Source organism: Strix aluco, chromosome 3 (genome assembly GCF_031877795.1).
Source record: "Strix aluco isolate bStrAlu1 chromosome 3, bStrAlu1.hap1, whole genome shotgun sequence".
In the NCBI taxonomy this organism is placed as follows: Eukaryota; Metazoa; Chordata; class Aves; order Strigiformes; family Strigidae; genus Strix; species Strix aluco.
Window position 1 is genome coordinate 55,412,164 of NC_133933.1, and position 17,818 is coordinate 55,429,981.

The 17,818-nt window shown below is 38.7% G+C and overlaps 1 protein-coding gene across 8 annotated transcripts in view; it reads right to left on the reverse strand.

Annotated features, from left to right (window-relative positions):
• Positions 1–3,929, reverse strand: part of PACRG (parkin coregulated) — a 253,752-nt gene extending 249,823 nt beyond the window's left edge. For 5 of the 8 annotated variants that reach the window (XM_074818630.1, XM_074818626.1, XM_074818629.1 and 2 more), the window contains exons 1-2: positions 3,609–3,903; positions 3,153–3,341 (exon numbers count right to left, since the gene is read on the reverse strand). In XM_074818630.1, the coding sequence (XP_074674731.1) occupies positions 3,153–3,320 (168 nt within the window). In that variant the 5' untranslated portion in view covers positions 3,321–3,341; positions 3,609–3,903. The other 3 variants (XM_074818627.1, XM_074818633.1, XM_074818628.1) reach the window with 3 other exon arrangements.
• Positions 3,930–17,818: the final 13,889 nt, after the last annotated feature.

Consider the following 17,818-nt stretch of genomic DNA (forward strand, 5'->3'; position numbering starts at 1 on the left):
TTTCTAGCCCTGTGGATCCTAACTCTTTGCAGCACAGTAACAGCACTTTTAAAGGACACGTGGAGACCTTCCCTCTGTGATCTTTTTCACCTCAGTAATCTTGTTAGGAGTCTTTTAAAAGTTGGAAGATAGACTGGAATTCCCTTTTTACAGTTCCCCTTAAGTAATAAAATGAATTCTCTCCTTGAAAAAGTGCTTTTACCACTAGTTTATTACAGAAAAGGGGGGTGCTAACACTTTATTCTCTCATGTACAGGTGCAGAAAATAGGAAAAATAACCATTTGGAGAGGATCAGAAGTGAACAGAGGTATCTTCCTGCTGTCCACATTCATGTACAGACACTTTTCTACTTGCTAGTCTGTATATTAATTTTTAATGACATTCCTAATTCTACACACACAGTACATGCGAAGTATGAGCACATAACATGGCATTCTTGATTCCACTTGGAGGACAAAACAATTAAAATGTATCATGGTATCCAGCTTGTTAGTGTAGAAGACCTTTATTGGATCTTGCTCTTAATCTAAACTGCTATATGAATTTACAGTTTTGAAATAACATAAACCAAAATACTTTCTTCAGTTCAGTAACATTTTTTTTTGGTGAATATTTATTAAGTAATGTATTTCAATAAGTAAATTTTAGATTTAGCAGACCTGAGAAAAGTCTTGAATATTGTATGTACTTAATTTCTGTACCTACTGCTGGCTATGAAAGCAGACTTGGGATGAAAACTTTACCCCGCAACTTTCATGAAAAATGGATTAGTGAAATGTTCTTTCCACTAGCACCATCAAAGAATTCTGAAACGTTTACTACACTATTTACAGTCATATATGCATAATGGTAATCTGTTAGACTCTATGCTAAGAGTTTAGGACTTGCTGCATGCTTCCACCAAAGGCTATTAATCTGTACCTAGTTGTTTGACCTGGAGATGCTGAACACGTCGCTGACAACCCTGTGCCTGGTCATGCTGTTAACAAAAAGAATTACCATGTCTTAACTATACTTGCCTGCTGTGCTTTCAACCCTCCAGTCAACTCCTAAGCCTTCCATGAGAACTTCATCGATGATGTCAACCTCTGACAAGTGAGTACTTAATAAATCTGAAGCTCCATTTAACCAGTTGTTGGAAAAAAACAAAGGGACACCCACTTCTGCACAGACAGAGTGGCAGTGAGATACCTTACTCTATCCTGACTTTTTGCACACTGACTGGAAATTATTCCAGTGGCTGCCTGTTCTCACTCGGAGCTTTTGCAAAATAAAGCCCTGGCACTAGGAATCTTCCAGGACCTCTACCAGTTTCACTGCTTCCTATCCAGTTACGAGCAGAACCTATGGAGGGGTCAGACCCCTGTCCACCCTACCTACGACAGGGCGCCAAGGGGGCAGGCAGGGGGGCAGGCAGGCAGGGCAGCAATGAAACAGGTTGCCCAGGAAGGTCAGGGAATCTCTAATGTTGGAGGGTTTCACAGCTTAGCTAGGGAAACCCATGACTGACCCGACTGAGTGCTAGTGACAGGCTCACTTCAAATGGGAAGCTGGGTTAGATGATCTCCAGAGGTCCATGCCAAAAACCCCATCATTTCTATGATTCAATGAGTAGCTTCAAAGGCAGATTTACTTGTTTGGTGTTGCTTAATGACAGTACCACATGATTTAACATTCTGTTAACGTTCAGTAAGTTAGAATTGCAGCCATAAAAGTTAAAACTACAAATATTTAAGAACTTAAAATCTGATTAAACTCATAGCTAGTTATGTTCACAGGTCAAAGCTCCTTTTTAAAAATTAAATATATATTTCTCAAACTCCAATGAAACTGCTGATGTGTCTAGACAAAATCAAGTGTCTTTACCTATCAAGATGTAAACGAATATGTGCAAATATCCATGACTTGAATTTTGTCCAGAGAAGAGGAAAGGTCTTTTAAAAATTAATCCTTAAACTCGCTGAAGTGTTATAGTCTATTCCACACATCTCTAAAACTAAAACCAAACAACCAAAACAATCTTTAAAACAAAGGGGTTTTTTGGTTGTTTTCGTCTTGTATTTTTCCCACTAAGGTGAAACATGTTTTAGTTTTACTAATAATGAGAAAGTTTTTAATGTACACAATTTCTCCTTCAGTTAAAATTTGTTTAAAGATGGACTCGTTTGCATTTTTAAGAGAATGCTCTTATAGATAACAAGTCCAGAGAGGCTGCTCCAGGAGCTTTTTTTTGCTTTCAGCAAAACAAGGGAAATATATTTCCTAACTGTTCTCAGAAGAATATATAGAATTAAAAAAACCTCAAGAACACAAAACTTTGCTAACACCTTGAACAGTGTCGAAATAAAGAAAAACACAATTCAGGAGTTGAAGCACAGATGTGTGCTCATATTAGCTCATGCACTTACATGTCACTTACATGTTGAACAGTTGCATGCTGTACCAGCTGAACCATTTGTTAATAAAATCTGACATAAGTAGACAAATAAAAGAATATAAAGCAATTTGAAAGACCTTTATCCTAGTATTTTCACTTGCATACCTCTAAATTTGTTAGCAATGGGGACTGTTACCGAAATTGAAGTTTGCTGCCTCAACTCCTCTTTGTCTTTGAACTACGAGTTGGAGAACTAATGTTTGTTTTCAGTTTAGTATTCTCCTATACTGTGTGGAAGCTTTTTATTATTTTTCACGCTTATTTTAAAAATGAATGTATTTTCCAGGTCTTTGCCATCTTATGGGACATTCACATGAAATTTACACCACACTGTGCCAGTATATAAAAACACTTCCAAATAATACTACGGTATCATTTGACAGCATTTTGATAAATGTGAGGTGGTAAGCCTTGCACACAATTCTACAGGCTGACAGGTTAATAGAACGTGCATTGCCAATACAAAACAACACAGAAATATTGTGGCACCAAAGCAATACACTTGGAGTCGAAGCACTGCAATTTCCGCAGGCACAGTTACCTTGTGATAACACCTCCCTAAAGCCTGAAGGCAATTTCAGCAACCAGCAAACTCCAGATAAAGTTTTAGCAACTCGCACACCTTCCTGCTTCATCCCCCGCTCTAACTCGCTGTTTCCTGGACACGGGAGAGTAAATTAATGAACATCACCTCTATACTAGCAGCAAACGTACCACAGTGTTTTTCATCATGGCTTTAACAGTGAATCCGTCGGAGACCTGCTGCTTCCTTTTCTTCACGTGCCCCAGTGGCTCCTGCTGCTGGGGGCACCTGTGACCTGCGGGCTTTGACGGGCTTGAGCCCGCTTTCTCCACTACCATCTCCCCACCAGCGCCCGCCATGGACAAGCAGCAAAACACAGACTGGAAAAAACAAACAAACATCACCGCCCGCCCCCAGTAAGTTGGAAAACGCAGCAGGTCTACCTCTGCTCCCTTCCCACAGCCCCCTCCCGCGCCTTCCCTGCCCCCGACTGGCCTTCTCGCCTGCCCCTCCTCGTCCCTCGCACCCCCCGGCCGCCTTCTGCATCCCAGCTCGCCCCCCCCGCCTCCTCCCGCTCCCCCTCCTCCGTCCCCAGCCCTTCCGCTCCCCCCGGGGCCGTTCCCCCGCCGCCGCTCGCCCCGCCTCACCCCCTGCGCCGCCCGGGGGGTCCCTCAGAGCGGGGCCGTTGGGGGCGGCGCGGGGCGGCCTCAGCACGCGTCCCCGGCCTGGCGCCCGTCGCTAGGCAACCCGTCAACAACCCGCCGCCTTGCCGGCGGGGTCACGTGCGCGGGGGTTTAACCACAGACCCGCCGGCGGCAGGAACACCGAAACCCCGGCAGGCGCCACGCTGCGCGACGGCCGTTAACGGAGAGCGATGAACACGGGGAGCCGGGGGAGGCGGTCACGAGAGGAGAGCTGGGCGGTGTGAAGAGGCGAGAACTACGTTACCCAGAGGGCCTCACAATACCACCCCCCGCGCATGCGCATTCCGCCACCAGTCGGCCCCGCCGCTCGCACTGGCCGGCCCGCGGTCCCGCGGCGCTCAGGGCTGCCTGGGAGCGCTCGAGCGGTGCCTGAGGCCGGGACGGGTGCGCGCGCTCCTCCCTCCCCCTCCTCCTCTTCCCCTGCCCCGCCGCCGCCATGATCGGTGAGTGAGCGCGCCCGGATGCAGATCCGCCCTTTCCTGCCCGCCCCTCTGCTGCTGCCGCCGCCACTGGCGCACCGGCCCCGGGGGGCGGCGTGGGCTGGCTCGGCTCCTCTCGGCCCGCCCGCGCCGCCTCCCCTTGTGCCTCGGCGGGGTGGGGAGCCGCGGACCCCGCTGCGGGTGGTGGCGGGTCCCTGCAGGAACGAGCCGGCACTGCGCGGCTCCCCTGGCCGCTGTTCCGGGGGCGCCGGGCGGGCTGTGCCCTCGGTGCTACGACTCTGGTTAAATCACTGCGTGTGCCTGGTGGGGCCGTGCCGAGGGCTCGGGGTCGCAGTGCCGAGGGGTCAGTGCCCTCCTTTACCGCTCTGGTGCGGGGTGACCCACCGACGGCCTGCCTAGGGCTTGTGATTGAGGTCACTTTTACATTATTTTTTTATTTCCCCTCAGTATATCGATCATAAATACTGTTGGGCAAGGTTCGTGTAATTTGTGAACTTTATTTGGCCTTGCCAAAATGTTGCTGCGTTATTACATGTTACTGGTCAGGCATGGTACACACTGGCAGCGATCTGAAATAGAAGCAACTTAGGCCTAATCATGTTGGGAGTTTGGTCATCTGGTTCTTGAGTTGTCTCCCGTACCCATTTAATGCTGGTTCGATACGTGAATTGGTTGTTTCAGCAGCGGGTTTTGTTCTGTTATTTGTAAAATGAATCCACACCGGGGGTGTCCCACGAATTACAGGCTCTGTTTTGTAATCCTTGCCTCTCATTACACATTTCACCTTGCTTTCGCTTTCTCAATTTTGTGAATTCCTTAAAGTAAAAGCTATAAAATGTAGTGGATGCACTTGTTTTTTGACAATTCCTTGCCTTTCTTAGGCTTGCTGTTTCATCGTCAGTGTAGGTGTCATATTTGCTGTCTATGTAAGACCTGAGCAAGTTGAAAAGCATGCAGTTTGTTTTCAAAATATTCATCGTTTTTAAAATAAACATCTGAAAAGTGCCCAAGAATCCTGTGGGTCTTTCAACTAGACATAACTTATTAGCAGTACGTGAACGTGTGTATTTATGTAATGTTCTTTTTCTTGCAGCTTTGCAAAAGCTAAAAAGAAAGTTCAAAGCAGTTATTTGTGTGGTATTTTCAGTCTGTATAAATATTTATGCAAATGGTCTCTTCCTAGTTGTGGGACCTAACTTACTGGGTTTTGTCATTTGGACTATTTTTTTTTCCTTGTGTAGCAGAGAATATTTCAAAGTAAAGGCTTGGTTTAAGGAAAGCACAGAGGGTCAGGTGTTCTACTACCTTTCATCTTGCAATGTTATTTCCTTTGCTGATTTGATGTTTTGCTATAGTATATAAAATACATACGTTTACAGAACTGCAATGTGTGTTTATTTTTGAATGCATTAGAAAAGTTGAGTGTACATAAGGGACTGCCCATGTGGTTACAGAGTTGAATGCCTCTAGCCCTCACACTGAAATCTAAATGTTTACTTACTGCTCATGAAGATAACGTTTATATGACTGAGGAATTATAATTTTGTTTTCACTGTGGCAGACAGAAATGTTTGTGAATATTGATTATGAAATGTGCATCCCAATTAGTTGCAAGTCTATAAACACAGCTTTACATGATTTGCAACCGTAAATGATTGAAGCTGCAACCTGTGATTTTAGTGAAAAAAACCCAAAGAATACGCACCCCCCCCTTCCCCCCCCCTTAAAATACAAGAATAGTCTTCAAAGTATATGATGTAGAGACCTAGTCCTATTTCCTTCTTTCTGTACAAACACTTATTAGCTAAAAATACCATGGCAAAATTTGGGGCAGGAGGGGAAGGGTGAAATAATTTGTGTAATCCATGCCCAATTTTTTGTCCTGAGTGTTTACAGTATTATCCTATGAAGCACACGGTATGTTTTCCAAAATGTTTTAGTTTCATATCTGTGGAAATGCTCATGAGTTCTTGTGGCAAGGGATTCTACAATGTAATTGTGCAACACATGACAATTAATTTCTATTGATTTTTAATTTCCTATCTCTTTGTTTTCATGTCCCTTTGTTCTTGTGATGCGGAATAGGGACAACAAACCTGATTAACATGTTAGAATTGCTATTTTTTATTATTCTTTCTTATTCTCTCTCTATTATGTTTTTGTCCCGTGAAATAGATGAACCTCTTTTTACTCCATCTTCCTCTAAGTGTTTGGCCATGCTCGTAGTTCTTCATGGAACTCATTTTTTTCCCCACCATGAAGTTTTTTGACACTTTGCTGAGGAAGATACTTTTTTCCATAGCATCTGTTGTTCCAGAAGAGGTTAGACAATTGACTTGTATCACTGGCTTTTAATAGTCTTCATATGACTTCCCATCCTGCTTGTTACTACGTTCTCCTGCCTTGTTAGTTTTTGTTGACTGAACAGAGATTTGTGGAGAAAGATTTGCTTATAAATGAATTTCTGAGTGCTAACATATAATCTGAAAAAAAAAATACTATATGCTTATTTTTAGTAAGAGGTTATATCTTAAGGGAGGCCTTCAAAATATGTAACTGTGTATTTTTATCTGTGTGACATCTGCATTTAGAGTATCTTAACAGCAAGTTAATTATGTAACAGTCCATTTGTGTAGAAATTCCATGGACAAATTTATCTGGGAAGTCCATGGCAGCTTGCATGGCATTGCACTGAGTTCATGAGTGCTTCTGGAATTTTACTTCTTGGTTGTATCTTTAAAAGTATTTATCAAGGTAAATGGTAAAGGCGACTCTCGCTTTTAGAATTGCTTTTAGAAGATTGTTCTCTAAAATGTGCTTCATTCTTAAGTGAAGTTGCCAGAATGATACCTCATCAGTCCTTTCACTTAATGCATATATTGTTTTTTTTTTAAAGTTACAATTTATTTATACTATTTGCTGATGGGCCGTTCAGTTAAGGACTTCAGGAAACTTCTCTATAGAAATAATTTTATTAATGAAAAATAATTATATAACTGAAGGAGTGTTTAAATTAGCATTTTTCATTTTGACTAGAGAATGCTATATGTATATATTCTGACTGAGGCAAGATAGAAATCCTTGCATAAGTTACTGACTATTGGGGAGCCAAATTCATGCTGCTTTCCATATTTGTAACAGCGATGCAAGTTACGTGATCTAAATATCCGCTGCTTGAAGGACCTGTGTCGTACTTCATTGTCTTCTGCCAGTCAGTTCTCAAAGGGGTTTACTGTAGATGAAAGCATTTCTGTGGACAACTTCTATACTGCCATTTACCTTGAGATTATGACACTTCATGTCACATTTCCAGAATTGTGTCTGTCACTTTTCTTCTTAGCCCCCCTTTTTTTCTGCATTCACATTTTCTTAGTGGCTTCGTTGTGCTTCAATGGAAGCACAGTGGAAAGAAATGCCTAACTGTTGCAGCTAGTTCAAAGCTTTTCAGCAGTGTAGGTAGTGAAATTTAGAAAGGGATCAGCCTGATGAGCACTAACGGGAATTGCCCCCGCCTGCTCTCTCTGTCTTGTAATGCTGGGTTGGTCAGGTGCATTGAGAGCACATTTTCAGGGTTTGTGGCTGATGGGGGGGTAGGGTCTGCTGGAGACTCCTTGCAGTGGATTTTTCCCTGATCAACAGTTCTGTTGCTTGGACACAAAGCAGGCAGTGATTGAGATCAACCTCACTAGGGCTGTTTTGCAGCCTCCAGCAGTTGGGTACCCTAGACGACAGTAGCTGTGGTGGTGCCTAGACCTTATGCTGTCATGTGGTCAAAAACCAAGCAAAAATCTTGATCAAAATCTTAACCAAACCTGAGTTTTTGGCAGAAAATAATTTGATTACTTACTCTAAATTCTATCATAGTAGTGGCTCCAAGGTGCCTGTGCCAGAATTGATAAGGTATGAATACTTGCACACTTTTGCCTTATGTTTCAATTGTTTTAACGTGTCTTTTTTTCAACTATACTGACGTGCATGTAAGTTCTCAAACAACTTAACCGTATCGTATTTTTGACTTAACATACAGAGAGTAGCCCCAGGCAGGGTATGCTTAGATTTTCAGATAGCAGCAGAAACCCACCGGAGTTGTGCATAGAGAGCACAAGTTTTATGCAGCACTAGCTTTATGTTAGGGTCAAAGACCTACATTTAGATTATCATTTGAAGGTTAAGACTGGTACTTGTGGTATTAATGTGATGCTTTAAATTTGACATTTAGATTTGGCAGAAAGTTGGAAATTATGTTCTGTTGGAAAAAACAATCATTTGCTCAGCCTTTTGTCCAGAAGTTTTCACAATTTTGTTTCACAGATTCTTAAAACTTTTTTATCTATTTCAGTATTTGAAAGGTAATGTTTTCTTAGTGTTTTCAGTACAGGTGACATTGGTAAAATACTAGACTGCATTCTTCTACCTTGGTCAGAGCAGAAAAATGTTAGGTCTTTTTTTTATTTTTGTTTTAAATACGGGTGTATCTGTATGACAGTGTTATACAATTTTAAACTGATTTTTTTTTTTTAAACTGGCTGAACTCTGTAAGGTCTGATAAATAAACTCAATACAATGTCCATGTGGATGCATTGCACTGTGCTTGTCTGTTATCGCTAGTGTCATAGTTCCACTGCTTCACAAGGAGCTGTTGGTAGTGCTCTGTCGAAATGTGAGCTTTTGTGAGGACGCATAAAGAATATAGAACGGGGCTTGAATTATTTATGAAATGTATTCTGCAATGAGTTTGCAGCTAGATTACATAGAACTTCTTCTTGTTATTTTAGAATGGTTATTGATGATAATTTTAAGGTCAATTGTTTTCTGCCACTAAAAGGGGAGATAGAAATCAGTCTTAACTAATGATGTAGTCATGGAGTAAAAGACATGAGGAAATGGGGAGAGGGTTGTATTTAAATATGTGCTTAGAAACAGAGCATAGTTGTTCTTGTAAATGAGGAACTAATGGAATTGATAACATATTTTGTAATGAAGATTTTACATATTAAATACTTTTTGGTTGACTTAATTAACTATTCATGGATTAATTTTCAGTAAAGTTTTTTAATTAGCAATTACAGAAAATTATTAGAGGTAATTTACTTCAGAAAGAAAAAATATAGGTAATAACAATAGGGCTTATGGTCTGTTTGGATTTTATTTATTTGCTTGAAAGGATAAAATAAAGGTGATCACCTAAATATGAGGATTTAATCAAGCTGAGCACTGCTTATTTTCAAGTAGGCATGGAAAGACATCAGCTGACCTCCTGGCATTCCAATTTTACGTTCACACTTCTTCCCTGTTGGTGTCAGTGTCAGGAAGACAGATTGGTCAGAAAGTGTAATACACTGGTGTTATTTTGAAGGTGATACAAGATAGTCTTTGTGGGTTGACAAGAGCTGGACAAAAACTTCTCAGAGGCTTGTGTGCCTAAGTTAATTTGATAAGAGAAGTTTTTCAGTACCAAAAATTACAGCTCTATAATTAGATGCAGCACTGCTAATTTCTGTCCTGTGGTAGAGAAGTTAAAGATTGTAACAGGGAATGTGACTTCAAGAGCTAGTCACAGACTATCATAAACAGCAGGTAACCCTTTTTGCAGCTGTTTAGCAGCATATAGTTTTTATGTTGGTACCTTGTCACAATAATGTTGCCATTTTATAAATAAAAACTGATCAAATTTACTGTTTCACTGGTTATGTCAAGCAAGTACTATTGAAATCAGTAAATACTTGTGTTAAAATTTGGAAGAAGAGACAAGGCTAGCATGGTCTAATGTTATTTGATATTTTATATTTTTCTTACCATGGGAAGCTAGCAGTTCTGTAACTTCAGTAATGTTCCCTTTTTTTTCTTTGGGTTTGTTTTTTTTTTTTTCCTTTTGAGATGGCAGGATTAAGTAGGCTTCTTAAAGGTTTAATTAAAAGGCAAAATAAATCAGCGGAAATTTGGTATATAGCTGGTTCCCCAACTACTTTTCCCCCAAAAAACCCCAACAATTTAGACTAAAATTAGACTATGGAAATATATTTTGAAACAAGGAAAAAAAAACCCATTGCTCAGCAAAGTGCACTGTTGATAAACAGCTCCTTCCAATGCTTCTGGTTTATGTGTTGGAGGAAAAAAGGCAACAACAAATTGAAGATTCAACATATATGTTTCATAAGGAATTGTTCCAGGCATTTAAGCATTTTAATTGTAGCACTGCAGTACTCGGGAGTTTTATAAATACAGAACAAAAACCCTCCATACCTGTACTAAATACTGTAGGTATAACATAGGAGATGGCTGAAGGTTAATGTGTACACTCAAAACATGGATTAGTATGAGGCTTTGCTTTCATATTAAAAGTTATGCTACAGCAGTGCTGCCTTTAGGTATTGCGGCTTTTCTTGCTGTACGCTACTCATTCCTGTCCTTACACCAGCACGCTTAATCTTTCAGTTGCAGCAGAGCAACCATCTGTTCAGGCACACTGTGAAGTCAGAAAATAATCCAGAAGACATAGTTTCTTTTTAATCTGGGTCAATTCCCTAGGCTGGTTCACAGTGTGGTGACGCGGAAGTTATGTGGGTGTAACTAAAGGGACATCCCTTAACCCTGTTTCATTGCTTAACTCTTTTAAATTACCGAGTCACGTATGAACAGTGGTGGTGTGTAGTGCAGCTGATTGCCACCTGAAGGAGAACTTTTTGGTGCCCTCCCTTCCCCCTTTCTACCCAGCTGTATGTTCCTTGAGCTGACATTGATATTCATTTGACTCCAGAGTGAGCTACTTAAGTGACCTGGGTTGTCAGAAACCCCACTTACTTAGGGGCATGGGAGGCTTTTGTTTTGTTTTCATTTAATACCCTATGTGTGATTACCATTGGATCAGCTGAGAACCAGTTTTGGTGCAAGGGAAGTGACAACTTGCAGTTGAATTGGCCAAGCTATTTCTTAGTCAACAACATTGGTGATAATGTTAATTTCCTGAAAACCTGTTCTTGAGTTTTCAATAGGTATTACAGAAAAAATAAAGAAAAAATTTGCAGGAAGATTTTGGGGCAGCTTCATGGATTTTTTTTCAGGAAGTTATCTCTCAAAGAACGAAAAAGATGAGAGAAGGCCCCAAACTGTTTTAAAAATGTAGAAGATGGGCTCTAGATAGTTAACATTGGCAGATCAACATTTCTGTAGTGAATGAGAGATGAAGGTGGTAGTAGAGACAGGTTGCGAAGGGCTTTGACAGTGAAATATGATTCATACAGCAGTAATCAAGTTAAGGGAGAATGGGAGCCTGGGTAAAAGTTTTAGCTATCTGGATGACCAATGACTCCTTTATGTTGCACTTTTTTTCAATGTGTTGGTAATCTTTGCTTTTTGCGTAAATATTTCTATTTCTCCTTGTTATGAAAATAACCTTGAGGAAGCAAAATGAGAATAAACTTGTTCAGAATTTCCCTGAATGAATTCAGATTAGAAAATAATGGTGCCAGTTTAGTGACCAAAGGAAAAATACTTTGGGAATTGTCTTCTTTGATATTTTGATAATCTCATGCTGTGATTTTGGGTTTCTTTCTTTTGCTGTTGTCATCTTGGTGTTCTGTTTTGGTTTATGTAATGCTATGGATAGTTCTATAATACGTACTTTTCACTGGAATAATAGATTGAGTTGAAGATCACTATTACACTTTTACAAATGTGGAATAATCTTTCTGGTAGTTAATTTGATTAAACAAAACCTATATCTCAGAATGTCAAAGACTACTTGCATTTCATATGTATAACCTGTTTTGCTGGTGGTGTTTTGAGCCTTTTTTTTCTGCTAGGGTAGCTTTATGTACTGTATGTACAGAACTGCATCATGAAACATTGTGTGTTTTACTGGGTTTATATTTTATTGATTATTTTCCTAGAAAATGCTTTGCTATGACTATCAGCAAGGTTTTAGAAGGTTTGCATCATACGAAATAGGTTATCTTCAAAAGACATCTGGTTTCTGTTAGATACACGTGAGCATTCTGTTTGTTTCCTTGAAGAGGGGTGGGAAGACTTTTTGCTTGGATTTCTTTTCTAAAGAAAAGTAGCAAGGGGGGAGGAAAGTGGGTGTTTTGGTGGTTTTTTTGTTTGTTTTTTGTTTTTTTTAAATGGTCACAAAAGAACGGTATTGTAATATCAAGACACATTAGAGACTAATTAAGCAGTGGCTAAGGATGTTCTGATGCAATTTTCTGAGTCTTTCAGATAGGGGCCCTACAGATAAAGTATCGAACTGGCAGTTTCTTAAAATTATTTCCCATTGCCAAAATCCCCATTCCTTTCTGTATTTGATTACCTAGTGATATAGTTGTAAAGAGAATGGTGAGTGGACATATATGTATGTATCTTAATTTAAGATCTGACTCTGTTGTGCTAAATTCTTGTTGTGATAGGGTTGTGTGACTTCTGATCTACCTGGATCAGTCATGGAAAGGTTTTGCTACCACTTCTTTTTCTCTTGCTCCTCTCTCCCATTCTCTGCTGCAGTCTGTGCATCCTGTCTCATTCCTCCCACTGACTCTAATACTAATTTGACTGTTGAACTAATTCAACATGCTATTGTAGCAAAAAAAATGTTCGTTTTTTGCTTGATATCATCCTCTAAGAAGGGCCCAGCGAACACCAAGGTTGGCTCAAGATAAGTGGAAAATGCAGAAGGTGATAGCAAAAATGGGACTAAATAATTTTAGTGGTGTGCTTTTTGATCTGTTTAGTCCTTCTTATGCATCTTTACCCTCAGTTGTTGCAGAGTATGCTCAGCTCCCACTGACGTTGGGAACATATCCAAAGCTGACAAAGGATTTCACAGTCCTTTGGACAAAAGGCATTATAAAGAAGATGATTATATTTAAATTCCTACCTTCTTTTTCTGAGTGACAAAGAAAGATAAACTGAAAACAACTTATGTAGCAGGAAGGATAAATTCTTGCATACGTAATGTGTAAATTTATTATCTGTTGCCAAAACCTTTGGTCCAGTCTGTCTATGAGATGAGAATAAAATTAAGAATGTCAAATTCTGCCTATTCCCAGAAACAATGAGGAAAAGGCCTATGCTAACAAAATATGGAAATTTAAAAAATATTTTGGAATGCATTACAGCAAATGCTACTGCATAAGAGTCTGCGCCGAAGTAATCTATGTGTCTTTTGTAGATACATTGAAAGCAGAAGACATTATTGGATTCTGTTGGTAACATTGCCTCAAGAGGTGGAGTAGCTTTCTTAATTGGAAACACATACATCCCCATTTGCTGAAATAAATTAATTGGACTAGCATACACTGTATCATGGAACTGTCAGTTGTGTAAGTGGTCAGGCCACAGAAGCAAACAATGCTGAGAATGGTACAGGTTTTTCAAGTTACTATATTTAGTAGAAGCCCAAGGGAGAGTAAAACCATTAGTGGTAACTTTGTTACTTTGCCAAACAGGTTTATGTAAAAGAGATACAAGTCATTATTTTTCAATCTGTTTTATTATTTAATGATCTTTTTTTTGATGCGCTGTGTGTAAGTATTGGACTGAGAATCATCTTCTAACAGAAAATGTAGCCAGTGACGTATGAAGTCTTCCATTAAAAGAAAAAAAATGGAAATGTTAGAAACGTGCAGCTATATACCCAGAGTTCACAGAATGCTGCTACAAAGGTTGGTTTGGAGATAATTAGCAAGCAAGCTTTAATTATATAATTGTCAGTTATTTCACAATATGTGATTTCTCCCTTCTGAACTACAGTATGTGGCACGTTGCAGATGTTTGCATTTTATGAGGACTTACTTCACAGTCATTAACTATATTTTAGTATGGTAAATTACGTTCTTTAAAATCTATATTTTAAGTTATAAGTCTATATGTGAAGTTTCCAAATGTTGTACCTTAGGCTTCTCCCAGTCCCTTTGTATTTTGATCAATGCAAAAGGAGTGGAAAGATGGATGACATTACAAAATAAGGATAAAAATCCACCAGATTTATCTGATGTAGAAAAATCTATCAGTACCCTCTTGTCTCTTTTATTCCTGAGTCTGGACAAGATGGAGAAAGAAGTAGTTCATTGCTGTGCACTTTTTGAGGCAGACTGAAACCTGCCTGCTTGTACTAAACTGACTTTTAAGCAGTAACTCCTATGTTGCATCACTTTTCTCCATAAGGATGTTCATTACACTAGAAGACATTAGCATGTGCATTAGTAGGCAATGTTAAAGTTTGACCAGGAAAAATTGTAGCACAAAAGTTGTTCTTTGAGGTATATAAAAATAGCTGAGAGATTTGCCATGTTACTTCAAAAATCTCTGTTAAAATGATAAGAGGTGAGAGGAATCATTTCAGTTCATCGGCCATTAGTCAAATATTAAATTCAAGTTCAGCAATCTTAAGGGTAGAAATTAATGAACAATTAATCATAAGACTGGCTTTTATTTAATGACCTTGAGCAATTTGTACAGTGGTAGCTGATATTTGTGCAGGTAAACATGCATCTCTTCTGAAGAAGACAGTCTGATTGATGAATTCTCATGAATTCAGTCAAAAGATTGCAGTAAACGTGCAGTCACAATTATGATATATTAAGTACATGGTAGCTTTATGTAGGACATTTCAGTGATTTTTTTTTTTTTACAGTGGCTACATGCCAATCATGTGTAAGCCACAAATCTTCAGCAGTTCCTTCTAAATATATCACATTGCTTTCAAAAGAAGTAGCACTGCAAATTACATACTTCAGAGAAATTAACTGTTAACTGTGTTCCTGCTTTATTATGTCTAAGCAGTTAGAGTAAATTTTTACAGTAACAGCTCTGTCTTGGACTTTGGAACCATTTGAGGCCATCTGCAGAAATGAGTACCTCTGTTCATGATAACAATGTTAATGGAGGAAAGTTTTTAAACTCTGAGTGTAAAACTATTTTAAAGCTTTCATCCTTTCTGATGACCTCTGAAATTGTGATATTATATGCTGTTATTTTCTTTTCCATTTCTCTTTGGAGGGGGCAAAAACAAGGACAACGACACACACACAACTAAACAAAATAAATAGTCTGGATCGTGCATAGTTTTTTAACCCACACCTCTCAGCTTTATTCTAGTTATGATTGTTAAGGAAGACTGATGATTTTCTATACTCAGCTGGTTTGAGCTAAGCTGAAAAGATGAAAGTAAGCTGGTTATCAAATGAATGTTCTTAAGGAGTGCCTAGCCTTTAATGTATTTTCTTTTTAACCCTGAGTTTGGAAATCTGACCAATGAGATTGTGTGTTTATTTTCTGTATACATCAAAAGTTATTTTGTTATGTATTATTTGTCCCTATAGCATAGATCTTTCGGTAAGAAAACAATGAAAATATTTTTATGTGCTTTGCTTTATTCCACGCTTTTGGAAATTCTTTTGACATTCTCTTATGATTTGAGGTCACAGTTTGTCTTTGCTGTCAAACTCTAGGCCTAAGCCCCTCTACTGAGAGTGTGCACAATCCTGATGTAAGTATATGAGAGAAAAGCATTTAGAAGTTGATTTGATTTATTGTTTAAGAGCTTCAGAATCTGGTAAAGATGAATGAAGATACTAATTGAGGAAAGAGGTTGTCATTCCATGGCAGTTTAAAGGAAAGCAAGGTTATAAATATATTAATATGTAGGAAATGAAAGCACAGCTTTTTAGAGAGCAGTTGCTGTCGAAAGGTGTTGGTTGTGCTGCATTATTTGTGAAGGTGGTATGAACAATACATTTGTTATCACAGTACTCAGACGTTCTTGTTCACTTCAGTTTATCTGTGAAAATTTATTCATGTGATTACAAATGTCTGAATTTTTTTTGGTTTACCACATACCACAGTAGGCTTATATACTAAGCTTGCTTATGATGACATAGATGAGCATTGAAGCAGATTCATTTACATTTGTAAATTGTATGTGATATATAAAAACCACAAACAAACAAAAAAGGCAAGCTTGTCTTTCCAGAAACAACCTACGCTTGGCTTTGTTCATCACTGGTGTGATGACCAATGTAAGCGTTGTTTTGTTAGAAGCATAAAGCTTTTCTGCATGATGACGTAGTTGCACTACTTACTTTTATTTGTTTTTCCAATATTTTCCTGTTTGTGCTGCTGTTTTCTATATCTTTTGTTTAGCATTTCTAAATGTTTTGCTCAGTGGCGAATTTCCCCTCAGTTCATTGATTCGTTTTTTTCCTAGTAAATTTAGGCAATAGAACTGTCTTGTGTCAGATCTAATATATCAGATTTAATAACTTTCAGTGTGTAGAGCTACGGATATTTAGTTAACTTCAAAAGAGTAAGAATACAAGAAACTGAAGTATATAGGCTTTTCAAGACTACTGTGTGAGCTGTTTCTCTAAGATGCATTTTCCATCAGTGCAAACATTAGCACTGATTGAATTTTTCCCTTCAAAATTCAAGGAATAGTGTTCAGCTGCTTTCTGTCTTAGTAATTTTCTGTGTGTTTTTTCTCTTTTTAAATATGCCAATCCTGTAACTTTCTGGTAATGTGCTTTGAGGTCATGGAAAAAGTATTTTCCATTTTCTTCATTGGTGTTAAATAAAGGGATTGGGGATGATGGAAATGAAAGTGGTTCATATTGGACATCATATTACATCTCTGGCATATGGTTCTCCTTTCAATTTTAATTTTTTTTGATGAGCTGAAATATTTTTGGTACATTTATGTTTGCATTTCTTCCCTTTTCTGATACAGTGTCCTCTGTGGAATACTCTCAGTGGAAACATATGTTCAGAACTTCAAAGTAATTACACTATTACTAAAAGCTTCATAATCAGATTACTGAAACTAAATGTTGAAAAAAATTGATTTTCTTTTATCCAATCATATCAATTTCATTCCAGTCTGCTCTCTGACTGATTGAAGAAACATGGCAGGATGAAGTCAAAGATTGTTTAGAATGTCATAAGTCTGGTATAAAACAGTTCCTGAGGAACAAAAGGGAGTTTAGAGCAGTTTTTATTCTGAGAGAGCAAGATTAAAAAGAAATTATATATATATATATTGCCCATTTTCATGGTAAATTGTAGATACCTCTGCTTGACAAACTGGATGGGGTAACTGAAGTACAGGCTTGTTTCTGTATGATAATTGACCCTCTTTCTTAGAATAGGCTCAGTATTTATCTAAGCTGCTTTGTTTATAAAAAATTGCCTTTATTATCTTTCTTTCTGTAAGAATACATTTTTTGTTGTGATCAAATGGTTGTAGCCTATGTTGAAAAAGCTGTTTATTGTCAGGAACAGTTCTGAGGGTCTACAGTCTAAGATACTGATTAAGCAAAAAAAAAAAAAAAAAGAGAGAGAAAAAACAAACCTTTCATTTTGCTCTAGCACAATTAGGGCACAAGACTTCAAAAATTCTTATTCAGATCTACAAGAAGATGTCAAGAACTGGAACTATACCTCATCTCCCTTCTTTATCTTTTGTAGCTCATCAGGAAAATATGGGGACTTTTAAGAACATGAGATGTTGTCTTAATGGTCTTGAACAGAAAGGCTGTTTCTGTTACAATCTCACCAGGCCCTGGGTGTAGCAGTGCTACATATTTGTTTCTTCAAGCTGTATGAATCTACAGGCTGACCTTCAAATTGAGTATTTTGACTTACTGTACATAATTTAAAGATATTTTATTGATACTAACTCTGCTACTATATGAGATGTAGCTTTAGCCTGGTATGTACTTT